The sequence below is a fragment of the Lissotriton vulgaris genome, chromosome 8, assembly GCF_964263255.1.
Source record: "Lissotriton vulgaris chromosome 8, aLisVul1.2, whole genome shotgun sequence".
NCBI classification, from domain to species: domain Eukaryota; kingdom Metazoa; phylum Chordata; class Amphibia; order Caudata; family Salamandridae; genus Lissotriton; species Lissotriton vulgaris.
Window position 1 is genome coordinate 429,640,547 of NC_141696.1, and position 13,780 is coordinate 429,654,326.

Here is a 13,780-nt window from a genome sequence, read left to right on the forward strand (position 1 = left end):
ATTTTTGCCTATTGACATGTATCATATACATCTTATTGATAATGCTTGTGTTGAGTTAGTAAGCTTCCGTGTAAGTTGACTTTTGTTCTTTGGAAGTTGCAGTTTAAGTTAATGGCTACAGTGTGCTGAATGCTTAGTACTGCAATACAGGTTGGAACGTTGAAATTATCGACCTGCAGGATATTTTGGAGTACTGGTGAGCATTTTCACTTGACTCTTTATGGAGTCTAATTAGCAGTTATGCAGAAGAGGGTGTAGTCCCCATATTTTGTTTGTTGTGTATATATGCGCTGATTGAGCGTTTCTAAGTATGGTGGATTTAGGGAAGAGCAGTACCCTATAACGAGAGAAACAAGTGTAGTACACATTCTTGTTAGTGGAAACTGGAGAAAAAGCAGTACCATGTCACTAGAGGTTAAATTAAGGAGCACCCTCATGGTATGCAAAGTTGGAGAAGAGTAGCACCTTGTCGCTGGAGGTTGTATGCAGGGAGTACCCTATGATATGAAAAGTTAGGGAAGTGTATCACCTCGTTTCATCTTCCTCAGAAACCATCAAAGTCTACTAAACATAGGTCTCCAACTCCTGCAACAAAGGTCTCCAATTTCTGCACCAGTGCCTCCATTAGTTCCAGTCAATCTCCAGGCTCTTACCGCTCTACCTCTCCACTGAATAACACCTGCTGGTAGCCTCAGTGATTCACTCTTGGCTAAATTAACTACAAAGAATAGGAGGTGAAAAGGAACACAACCCTCTTCTCCAGCAAGAAGAGAGTTCAAAATTCAGGTGAGTCCACATCTAGTATTCATCTCATCCATGTGGATGACATAACCATAGTTCACAATGTGTTTGTAATGAGTGTTATCTAGCGCTGCACAATAGTGTTAGTCATTATGGAAATGTTACAGCCAAGATCTCATCAAAGACCAATGCTGCTGCTGGTACCTGGTTTCTTGGAGGTGGAGGAAGAAAAACTCCTGATCCCACCATGACAAAAATGGACCATCCTATGCTGCTTAAAAAGTACAAGCCACCTGAGCAAGATTCATCTTTCGTTATGTTTGATCCTATACTAGAGTCTCAGTGGTTTGGCAGGGGTATGCTAAGGTCCTGACCTCTTGATTTCTTCTAAAAAATCAATCAATCTGCAGTTTGCAGTCGGATGTGTAGTACAACAGGAAAAGCCTTGAAGGTGGATAGTTCCTCAGCATTACAGGGCATCTGTGACAGCTCTGTGTGAATCAATGCAATCATGTACATAAGATATTCCGAATCAGCATGGGCAAGCCTTTGCTGACATGCTGCAGAAGTTCCTGTTGGTATCTAAATAAATGACTAGTGATTTCCATAGATTCTGTGGATCTAGCAATTTCTAATTATGATCAAGTCTTCCTGGCTCAAACTGATGACTTGAAACAAAAATGCTCACATAAAGATTATGAAACTTACCTTTCCTCTAGCATGCCCCTTTGAACCTCATTCTGATGAGGAGATACAAATTAGAAAGAATAAATGACTGAGTCATTGAACACAGTAGACCTTGAAAAGAAAAAGAAAGATTTCAAGTCACAGCACAAACATGGAGACATGCGAAGTACCACCATCAAAACCAAAAGAGGATTCAAACCCCTCACCGTGGAAGAGGTGTGGCTCAGCGGCCAGGGTGACTGTCTGCGGGCCACAGGGTTCACAGTTCGATCCCCGGCTGCAGGTTAGCCCAGCACCATGTGACTCTGGGCAATAGCACACTTAATCTTCTCGACGGCCCCCAGCGCTGGGACACCTCTCCAGAGGTAGCTGTGTGCTTTACAAATGCTGGTATTTCATTTAACTTCATATTGAGAACAAAATTAACACAGCCAATTGTACATCAGAGAATGTCATGTAGGGTAGTTAGTCACAACAATAAGATTCCGCTTTGTAGAAGCCCCCACCAAACTCATAGCAATCACTTCCCTTCCACAGGATGCCATTCCAGTTGAGGCAAGTATCTCATATCATCAAGAACAGCGAAGCAAACCCAGATGCAGATCGATACTGAATATTGAGCAAGATGGTTATGCTCTTTGGCTCAAGACTTCACCACCAACAAGTCCACTCAAATTCCAACATAAGATGTTACACAAGGAAACCGGCTTTCTTCATAAACATGGCTTAGAAAAAGTCCCTCCCCAATCAGTCAGAGGTTGCTCAGCCTTTATGCTTGTTGACAACCTACTTGTCATCACTGTTGATGGTAGAAAAAACACCTCTTTGGCAGATGACTGAGGATATCATCTCCCTAAGTCCATCACCCATCTCTCCACTAATGATCATAGTGCTGCTTCTAGTCCAAATTGTGAAGCCAAAAAAAGAGGTGCAGGACACTGCTTTGAGGCTTCAATTATTGTGCACCTGGCAGCTATTTTATAATATTGATGATGATCTCATTCACCCTCATCCTCCTTAACCCTCCTTTTTATTACAGTAATATAATATTACTTCTTGAAAGATCTAAAATATCCCACCAGAATTCCATCTGTCTTGACATTGGGAACTGAACACAGTGTTGAATCAATTCATGTCGGCCTAGTGTGAAGGAATACATAAGTTGGAATTGAAGTCTGTGCCCTGGAAGATGATGCTTCTCTTGGCCTTTATATCTTCTAGGCTAGTTGGTGAGGCTCAGGTTTTCTATTCAAAATACCTTTCCTGTAATTCAACAATCCTTAAGTCATGTTGCAAACAAATTCAATATTTATGCCCAAGTTGCCTTCCTAGTTCCATTTGAATGAATCAGTGATGCTCTTGTTTTTTCACCAGTCCATCTTCAGACATGGAATGGACATTGCATTTTTCAGTGTTTTTGAATGCTTGAAATTATACATAGACCAATGATCTCAGATGTGATCAATTCTTTCATCACTTTTAATTACTTTCAAAGAGTTTTCCCTGTCATGAATTAGGATCACTGCTTGCTTCAGCTCTTGCCCTAGAAAGGTAAATCTCTCCTGTAGAGGAAAAGCGTCTGACCGTTCTACGAGATGTGTGTACGGTACACATTTACCTGGCACTACCACCTACACCTTTTCGCAGTGGCAGCTGTTTTGGCATGCTCAAAAAGTTATGCACACCCTATTGCACTAAAGGAGAGCCTGCTTCCAGCTTTTTGTATGATGATGTAATTACTGTCAGTATGATTTAAGCATGTGAATTTATGAAATTTCAAATGCTGGAAAAGAAGTGTTACCTGTAACTACAGTTCTCCAGTATTGGTATTTTTCATAATGTCACCTGTGTCCTTACCACCTTCCTGGTTAGGGTCATCTTATTAAGTTTACCTTGTAGTCTTGTGTTATGAAATTTGAACTAAAAGGGAAGTGGAGTGATTAGAATACATTGCCTCATTGTCTGGAGTTTCCAAAGACGTGAAGGTGCTGCTAAGTAAACATTGCTGTATTCCCATGGCCATATTCAGGCTGTTTACTGCATTATTAGAATACCATGACTGACTAAGTTTGGTTTTCAATTAGTTTTAAAGGTATGATTTTCCTCCATTGATTTTATGGTAATACTGTTCCCTATCCGATAAATCTTTAACCTGCTCTCTACATGTGTTAATTGTTGCTTTATTTTTATTTGTTACATTTGTATCTTCTTTTTTGAAGCCAATGTTGTACTCTTTGAAGCCTTGGCATACCTTGATAGGCCAATTTATTATATCTACCACATATCACTAAATATCAGTTGATATCAACCAGATGCCAACACCTTAATCCACCTAATATTTACCAGACTTGGTCAATGGAATGTCAAATTAATTGTTTATGCAAGAATCTAATAAATTAATCACTCATGTTGCAAACATAGGTACACTAAAATGACAACTGCTATTCCCAAATTAATTACTTTCTATAAAAGGGCAAGTGTCAAAATTTAAATTCATTGCTCTTTGTGTTTTCTCACAAGGTGCAACTGATGCAGAGGAGGATCATAAGCTGAACGATTTGCACAAAAGACGAAGTCTCCTAGCTATCTATTGCAAACTAATTGTTTTCAACGTGGTGGAAATGACTTCAGCCTCGGAGATCTACAAGCAGTATATGAAAGTATGCAATTACTTCTTCCTTATTTGTATCTGTAGCCTATTAAATATGACTCAATTAGATGGGGGACATTTATTGAATTCCTAATATGGGAATGCAGGTTAAATACCTCTGCTTCTATTGTTAATGTGTTAGAGTATACTTTTTTTTGCCCGAGAAAGAGTGCATTTAAGGCTATTGAACATATGTTTATTTATATCAGAAATATGCTGATACCGTCGCGTGTGGTATATAGAAAAAATGGGTAAAGTGATAATTATCAAAAATTAAATGAAGCCCTTGAGGCTAAGGCCAACAAATAATTATCAAAGATAACTTACTTGTTAGACTTTAGACTCAACGAAACTGAATACTCACATTATGACCAACTCTGATATTTTATTTTGCCCTGAGCATTGTGAGAGTTGGCTGTTTCAGTGAGAACCCCCCTTGAGAGGCTTTTTTCTTCTATCATGTGCACTAAAGTGGTTGTCACCAAACTGTAAACCATCTTATCTGAAAGAAATACATAGTGATAGATTCCTTACCTTAGAATTACGCTCAGGCATCAGACTGGATCCGTAAAGTTTTCGTCAGCAATACCCCTGCGCGTCGGTAGGCGTCGTCGTGCGGCTCCGCGTACGTCAGTGGTGTCGTTGGTGCCGGGATGATGTCGCTGGAGCTACTTAGACGCGCCCATGCGCGCTGATGGCAGTTCTTTCTTTTTCTGCGGCAGCAAGCGCAGATCCAGGTAGAGCTAGTACCCTAGTCACTTTTTGACTGAGTTTTTCGAGGCCTTTTGTCTCATCTTTTCGAGTCGATCGTGGGGACTGTCACCGCATGATGTCGGTGACGGACCCACACCTCTGTGTCTCTACTGCCTGGGACGCGACCACAAGCCCAAGTCGTGCCCCGACTACCGGACCATGGCGCCGAAAACTTTCTCTCAAGGTCCCAGTCCCGGGGGATGCCGAGGGACCGGTCGGGAGCCGTCATCATCATTTTTCTGGATCTAAGTCTTCACACTTGGGTCAGGTAAGTGGAAGCATTCCAAAAAGAAGTCAAAGAAGCATCGTCGCTCTTCGACTTCCCCTTGCCCGTCGCGCGACCCGGCTGAGGGTGCGGGTGGTGCCGCCCCCGAGGCTCCAGCGGAGCCTGCGACATCACCGCCGGTCTACCCACCTTTTCCGGGTTCGTCGGCGACGCCTGCTCAGGTGCAAGAGTTTCTTGCGGCCATGGCCTGACTCTTTGGGTCGTCTGGCCCCGTCGGCCCGCCTATGAGCCCCGCGGGCCTGGCTGGGGGTCCTGTTCTTCCATCATCACCAGCGGCTCCGCCCCCGGCGGACCCCCTGGGATCCGGGATTAGACCCCGGTCGACGCTGGTTGACCTAATAGCACCTCCACTGGCGCCGACCTCCCGGGCACCACCACCGATGTTGCCCGCTCCTGAACCGGACACAGTGCCGGATCGGCACCGCCTGCTGCTGATTCCGATGGGCCCTTTTTGCCCTATGCCCGTCCTCCGTATTTTAAGCCCGTTCCACAGACTTCAGAGGAAGGGGAGGACTGGGAGGGTCTGAGGACCCTCTGGCACAGGAACGTGCTTATGACCCGGACTGGGCAGAGGATTTGGAGGATGCCAGCGGTCTAGACACCGCACCTGACCTTGGCATGCTGTCTCCTCCTTCCGTGGCTACGGAGGAGGGAGCCAGTTACACAGTGGTGTTGTGTAGGGCAGCTGAAGCTCTTCACCTCGTACTCCCTACTGTGGCCTTCAGGACTAACCTCCTGACAGAACTGCTCCAGCCGGCGGCAACCTCTTTGGAGCCCTTGCTGCCCTTTAATGAAGCGCTGTCTGACGTTCTTTTGGGCACCTGGTCCAGGCCCAACACAGGGGCTTCTGTGGACAGGAACGTGGCCCGACGCCATCGCCGGGTGACCCCCTCTTTCTCTCCTAAAACCCCACCGCTGAGAGCTTGGTTGTCCTAGCCCCTACTTCCCAGAGCGCGTTCCCTTCCGCCCCTCTGGATAGGGAATCCAAGAAGCTGGAGCAGCTTGGCAAGAAGCTGTTTTCAGCTGGGCAGATCGATTTCCACGACGGTGGCGCTTAGGCACCACGCCTGGCTGAGAACTACTGGCTTCTCAGGGGATGTCCAGAACACTCTGCTGGACATGCCCTTTGATGGCATTCGCCTCTTTGGCAATAAAGCGGACAGTGCGTTGGAGCTCTTTAAGGATTCCCGGGCTATGGCCAAGTCCTTGGGCCTCCTCCGCCTTCTGCTTTTCGCTCCTTTCCTGGCCACGGAAGGGGTGCAACACCACGTACGCAGAGCCACAGGCCACTGCAACAGCAACACCAGTGGCCGCGGACGTGGGAACCGTTGAGGTGGTTCAGGGGACCAGCGGGTGGGTTAGTCCACCTGTACCCATGCAGCATCCACTGCAAAGCCTTCCTAGTCCGGTATTTCAAGCACATCAAACGCCAGTGGGCAGCAGAGTTCGCCATCATCTTCCCCATTGGCCTAACATCACCTCGGACAAGTGGGTGCTGCAAATTTTCCAAAGGGGCTACTCCCTCCCCTTCGAGACCACCCCTCCAGCCATGCCACTTCAGTACCACCGCATGTCGGGATCACTTGGCACTTCTCCAGCAGAAAGTTGCGGCCCTCTTGGCCAAGGGGGCCATTGTGCGCGTTACGACGCCAGCAGTAGGGTGTGGTTGCTACTCCCACTAGTTCCAAAGAAGGATAAGGGCCTGCGTCCTAAATTGGACCTTCGGAATGTCAATCGCTTCCTCCGGAAGGAGAAGTTCAAGATGCTCACACTTGCTCAGGTCTTGTCTGCCCTAGACCCGGAAGACTGGATGGTAGCGTTGGACTTGCAGGATGCTTATTTTCATATCCCTGTCCTGCCGGCCCACCTGCGGTTTACGGTAGGCCACAAGCACTTTCAGTTCACTGTGCTCCCCTTTGGCCTTACCAGCACCCCTCGGGTGTTCACGAAGGTGATGGCGGAGCTCGCAGCTCATCTGCGCAGATCGGGGGTTTCAGTATTCCCCTATCTCAGCGACTGGTTGTTGAAGGTGGGCTCGCCCCATGGCAGTCGTCTCCCACCTCCAGACTACGGCCGACCTGCATTTGCTAGGGTTTTCCATCACCGTGCCCAAGTCGCACCTGATTTCCTCACAGAAGCTACTCTTCATCGGAGCAGTTCTGGACTCTGCGCAGTTTCGGGTTTATCCTCCCGAACAGCGAGTCCGGGGTATTCAGGCTATGAGTCAAATCTTTCAGCCTCTATCCCTGGTTTCGGTCAGGATGACCCTCCAGCTACTGGGTCTGATGGCCTTCTGCATCCTGCTAGTGGATTATGCCAGATGGCATATCGGGCTCTGCCGTGGGACCTGAAGTTCCAGTGGGCACAACATCAGGGCAATCTGTCCAATCACGTCCAGATCTCGGAGGGCACTGCACGACAATTGCAGTGGTGGGGTCAAAGGCAGATCCCTCTCCCTTCCCCAACCGGAACACACAGTTGTGACGGACGCATCCCTTCTGGGATGGGACGGCCACATGGGAGAGGTAGAGATCAGAGGCCTCTGGTCTCCGGTGGAGTCCCGGCTCCATATCAACCTTCTGGAGCTACGGGCGATCCGACTTGCACTGAGGCATTCCTTCCCTCTGTCATGGGGAGAGTAGTGCAGGTGTTCACAGACAACACCACCGTCATGTGGTATTGCAACAAACAGGGCAGGGTGGAGTTGTGGACCCTAGGTCAGGAGGCTCTGCGCCTCTGGACATGGCTGGAACATCAGGGCATTTCCCTGGTGATTCAACACCTGGCAGGTTCTCTGAACGCCAGGGCAGACGAACTCAGCTGTCGGTGCATGATAGATCACAACGTGGCGCAAGGTCTCTAGGTCTCTTTCGGCAATGGGGAGAGCCATGGTTAGATATATTCGCCACCGAAGAGAACGCGCAATGTCATCAGTTCTCTGCATTGGAATTTCCAAGGCGGCACTCGCTAGGCGACGCTTTACGTCGTGAGTGGAGTTGCGGTCTACTATACGCCTTTCCGCCTATACCACTTCTACCCAGAGTGCTGAAGAAGATCAAGCGCGACCGGGCTCAAGTCATTCTTGTGACTTCAGACTGGGCTCGAAGAGTATGGTATCCCGAGCTACTCAGCATGGCGATCGATCCCCCTATTCGACTGCCTCTTCTGTCGCAGCAGCAGTTGAGGGTTCTCCACGCGAACCTGTCCAGCCTTTATCTCATTGCGTGGAGATTGAGCAGCAGCAGTTGAGGCCCTTCGACCTGCCTCCCGAAGTCTATAATGTTATCTTGGCAGCCAGGCCTCCCTCCACTAAAACAGTATACGCCTGGTGGTGGAATACATTTGTGGCATGGTGCACAGCAAAGGCTTTGGATCTCCTTTCTGACCCTTTTTCAGAGGTCCTTCTGTTTCTCCTCTCTTTGGCCCAGCAGGGCTCTGCTCTGGGCACTATCAAGGGTTATCTCTCGACCATGTCAGCCTTTTTATGGCTTTCAGATCAGCCTTCCCGTTTCAAGTCCCCGGTTGTAAATAGATTCATGAAAGGCATTACTCATCTTTCCCCTCCTGTTCCTTTTGTGATGCCTCAGTGGGACTTGAACCTAGTTCTAACTTATCTGATGTGTGCTACTTTTGAGCCACTTCAAAACTGTCCTCTTTGCCTTCTCACTTTAAAGACTGCTTTCCTGGTTGCCATCACCTCTGCCAAAAGAGTGAGTGAGCTCCAGGCTCTTTCTTCTAAACCTCCTTTTCTCTCTGTCAACGTTGTTCTCAGGACTCGTCACTCTTTTCTGCCAAAGGTTGTCACTGCCTTTCACATCGGGCAGACTATAACTTTTCCCACCTTCTTTACTCCTCCGCATTCCTCTAAAGTGGAAGAGAGGCTCCACTGTCTGGACCCAAAACGTGCGCTCTCATTCTACCTTAACCACACACAACAGTTCCGGGTGGATGACCAGCTCTTTCTTGGCTTCGTTGGCACCAAGAAAGGTCGGGCCGTGCACAAACGGACCATCTCTCGCTGGGTCGTTCTGTGCATCAAGGCTTGTTATTATTTGGCTTAAAAGGAGCCTCCGGTGGGGCTGCGTGCCCATTCTATCAGGGCGACTGCAGCTACTATTGCTTTGGGACTGGGAGTTCCCTTGCAGGACATCTGTCAGGCAGCTGTGTGGGCCTCGCTGTACACGTTTACACGTTACTGCCTGGACAGCCAAGTACGGAGAGACAGCTTCTTTGGCCGTTCTGTGCTCCAGGACATTCTGGTGTGATCTTGGTTCGCAGACCCACCACTGGGGTTGGTATTGCTGGGGTATCTATTCTAAGGTAAGGAATCTATCACTATGTGTTTCTTCCAGATGCACAAGTTACTTAACTTTGGTAACGATATATCTGTAAGAAACAGTAGTGATAGATTCCTTACTGCCTCACCCATCCTCCCCCCTTCTTCGATTTCTAGGGTTAAGGACATCCCTTTCAGGACCCTAGTTTCATGGCAACAGTGGTCAGTTTCCTGCATGGCTCTGCGTTCCTGGCGCGAAAAGTCGTGTACAGAACTGACGTCAGCACACGTGGAAGCGTCTAGGTAGTACCAGCAACGTCATCCCGGCGCCAAAGAGGCCAATGACACATGCGGAGCCGCACGACGACACCTACCGACGCGCAGGGGTACTGCTGACGAAAACTTTACGGATCCAGTCTGACGGCTGGGGGTAATTCTAAGGTAAGGAATCTATCCCTACTAATGTTTCTTACAGATATATCGTTACCGAAGGTAAGTAACTTGTGCTTTAGAGTCTTCCCTTTTGGCTCCTAGGAGTAAGTCTGAATGTACTTTACAGAAGGAGATTGCTCCTGAGGATTGGGAGACACTTTGATATGACATATGTAAAATGTCTTTTAGGTGAGAGATAAAGGTTTACTTTAAGTTTCTATGTGATTGCTATTACACCCCAGGTAGATTAACCTATGTATTTCCCAATACTAATCGCAATTGTTGTAGGGAGTGTAGCACAAGGGGTAATATACTACACGTCCAATGGAGCTATCCTAGAATTTACCCCCTTTCGGAAATCTGTATTAAAGATGATTTGGGAAATGTTGGGATACTCATACATGAAATTCGAGATGTAGTGCTATTGAGATTGAGACTAGTTGGTTACATGAGCATCACAAGAACAGAGCGAGCATTGAACTGGGAAAGTCTGGTAACGACGAAACTAGCTGTTACTTACTTATCAACGGAAGAGAAGAGATCTACTCTCTTTTACTCATGGCATGTGAGACTGTAGAATGTTTTGGCTATGAAATGTGTGATTGCAAATATTAAGGGAGGACATTTGAAATTTGATACGGCCTGGAAAGACGGGTCTCATTTCGTCATCACATCTCCCCTCATTTGAAGCAGCTTCATTGGCTTCCGGATGCCAAGAGAGTTGAGTTCAAAGCCCGGACATTGGCATTCAGAGCCATTAGGGGCAAAGGTCCACAGTACCTTAGGAATAGGCTTAGCCACTTCCAACAGGAGAGAGCCTTGAGATCTAAGCACCTGTGACACCTGCGCATCCCAAGGTTTGCCAAGGTTAGCTGAGGCAACCTTGGTACTGACAACCAAGCTCTGGAACACCCTGTCCATCCATCTTCACATGGCTGAGTCCGAACACTGTTTGAGGAAAGATTTAAAAACCTTGTCCTTCAATCAAGCTTAGATAGCAATGGCCAATTCTGTTCTTCAGTCTTGCTTTGGGCGCAGGGATGCCTCTGTTGAGGTAGCCGTGCGCTGTACAAATTATTTGATTGATTGATTGATTGAAAGATCTATTAGACTAATTTTAAACTGGACAGACAATGGAGGGGTTGCCACTTTATATACTTTCACTCAGACTGCTTCTTTATAGAAAAAGTTAATACAAATAATGATAAAAAAGTTAACTCTTGTTTTTGAATTTTCGAGTGCAGGATAAAAGAGCTACAGGAAAATTACTAAGTTGAATTGTATTATGTAAATATAAGTTCAAAAGAAGGACCATAAAAAATATAGCACAAATAATACACATTTTGTTTTTCCAAGCGATTTACACAAATAATGCATTTTTGTTTAACCTCTTCGATGCTCATGACGGCTCCCAGCCGTCATGAGTCACGGTGGGCCTGTGCTGATGACGGCCGGGACCCGTCATGACCACGCCCGCGATCGGAATGTTCAGCACTGCGGCGGAATTCACGCCGCAATGATAAGGTTAATTATTTTGCTTGTGGAAAGAATGCACCCGTACTGCCAATCAGTACAATCTTTAGGGCCAATTTGAATCGGACTACGCCTGGCAACCTACCAGAAACAGTGCTTTTGATTTTGAGCTTAGCAAAAAACAAACTGGGCCCCCTTCCCGACAAGATGCTTATGATGAGATTAGCCGCATAAGGCCATATTTCCATTAATGTTCTGATAGTGTGAACGAGGGCTCTCTCTGACCTACTGGTGAGCCATTGTCAAGTCCTTTTTTCATTTTAAATACTAGCAAGTAGAGTTTTACATTGTAGCCTCTGTGATAATGCAGATTTCAGTTTGTTTATATTTTTCTGCTCTTTTTCATAATTTCAAACACCTTCCTTACGCCAGCTGTATTCCTGTCACAGTCCCATATGCCAGAACGCGTGTTTTGTTTTGCTGAGCTCACTTACCATACAACCTGTGTTTCCTTCTTCTGCCAGGGTTATATTTCACTGTTCCACTGATCTTGTTTTCATATAGTAAAAACATATGGAGCAACCTGTACCTCTGTAAAGAACATATCCTTCGTCTGTACACAGTCGTAATCCTCAATATTTTATTTGCCAAAACCCTAGTTACTCTTAATATAAAGGCCCAAACTTAATCTAAGTAAAACACTTTTTTTAAAAATTGTATGCGCAAAAGGCAAGCACATGCTTAACATACCATTTAGTTATATATACTGTCATAACAAATGTGTGGCTGCTGCCTAATTGAGGTCTGAAAATGTAGATTTCAGATATGAACATCCCTTCAGTTGTATCTTGTTTATCAAACACTCAGTATAAGAGGGTGTAGAGACTTCCTCATTTTTAGAGCCCTGCTCTGCCTCCACGAGAGATTTTGTAGGAGAGGATTTTCAGTAGAGGGCTTTAAGCCCCGCCCCTCATTCCCATTGGCCGGTGTCACTGTTTATGTTAAACGGTGGCCTGCCATTGGAAATGAGGGTTTTTGGTTGCCGCCCTTTGGCTTGCGATTGGACTCGGTGGACTGCTTAACGGCTGTCGTGAAACGCTTTCTTATCCTTATGGGGCCATGTGTTAAAACACATGGCCCCATAAAGACAAGAGATCCCCATGCTCCCACCCGATCCTCTTTTACTTTCGGAACTGCGCTTGTTTCTTTGCTCCTCTGTGGCCTAGAACAATGTTGTCAAAACATCCTGGTTCTTAAATCCTTGAAATGTGAAACGTGTCTGTCATAAATAGTAAGGACGTTTGCATGCCTCGACTCTACACACATGATCCCTAGATAACTTTGTTTGGCTAGTTAAGCTGTGCTACACATTTCTTTGTTTACTGTTGAGTAATGTGTGTCAGCAGCGGCCGTCCGATTACGTAATGCGTAGGCTACAGTGAGGACTGATGTTTTCTGTTCACTGCTGCTTCAGAAAGGCATTAGTGCTTTTGACACTGGACAAAGACATGGTACAAGGACCCAGTTGTCACCCGTAGGGTCGGCGCTAGGCATTGGCAGTGTGGGCAGCTGCCCAGGGCCTCGCGCTCTGCCAAAGATTAAGGGCCCCCCCCCCCATCAGTGTGAAAGGCCACACATTCACATTAGCCCTGCCCCAGCTGATCATATTACATCATGAACTTGCTGGCGTGGTGACATTCCTGGGGGAGCAGGAGTAAGGGAAGGTACAAACTGAATGGGGGACAGCACACCAGCTGGGCCAGCAATTATCTTGGCTCAGTGTCAGAGGCAGGCAGCGCCTTAGTTAAGTATCAGCCATTCTAGGCCCTTTGTTTCCAGGGGAAGGCGGACACAGGTAAGAGGAGGTGGGTGATGGGTGGAGGGGGCAGCCAGATCAACTTGTTTTTGACCTTTCTTTGTGTATAAACTGTGTGTTGTGGGAAGTGTGTCCTTACTGTTGCATGGCCCAGGGGAGGGGGCCCCCTCCCTGGGCCTTGAAGCACTGGATCAAGCTTCAAGGTTCAGGTGTGGGGGCCCCCTTCCCTGGGCCTTGTAGTAACTATGCAGTGCCAGGGTTGGATTGGTAAGGGAGTTATTCGGATGGTGCGAGAGGCCCAGTCCATGAGGCTTAAGTGGGCCGTTTTCTTTCCTCATTTATGTTGAGGCTTGCTCTGCTGCTGTGAACTCGAGGGGCCTCAGCAGCTTCTTCCACTGCCCATTTTCATATAAATAATTCGTTTTTCGATTGTCCTTGAACAGCAAAAGAACTGAATTGTTTTTGGCATTGATTTAATATTAAATGTTCAATCTTGGTGCTCCATGTAAAGCAAGCATTTGCAATGCAATAGGTCTCGCATTTAAGCGAGTTTGAGCTATTGACATTGTAAATGACAATGCCTTTTTAGTTATATTTTGGTTTTTTAAAAATAAATAAAAGGCATAGTCATTTACAATGCTAATAGCTTAAATTCGCGCAAATGGG

General features: G+C 46.7%; 1 protein-coding gene across 1 annotated transcript in view; it reads left to right on the top strand.

Moving 5' to 3' along the window:
- The window catches only part of LOC147697138 (cohesin subunit SA-2-like), a 741,253-nt gene that overhangs the window by 567,905 nt on the left and 159,568 nt on the right, over positions 1 to 13,780 (top strand). Inside the window, exon 25 of the mRNA XM_086934206.1 lies at positions 3,949 to 4,088. Coding sequence (XP_086790332.1) covers positions 3,949 to 4,088 — 140 coding nt within the window. The remainder of the gene's footprint in view (positions 1 to 3,948; positions 4,089 to 13,780) is intronic.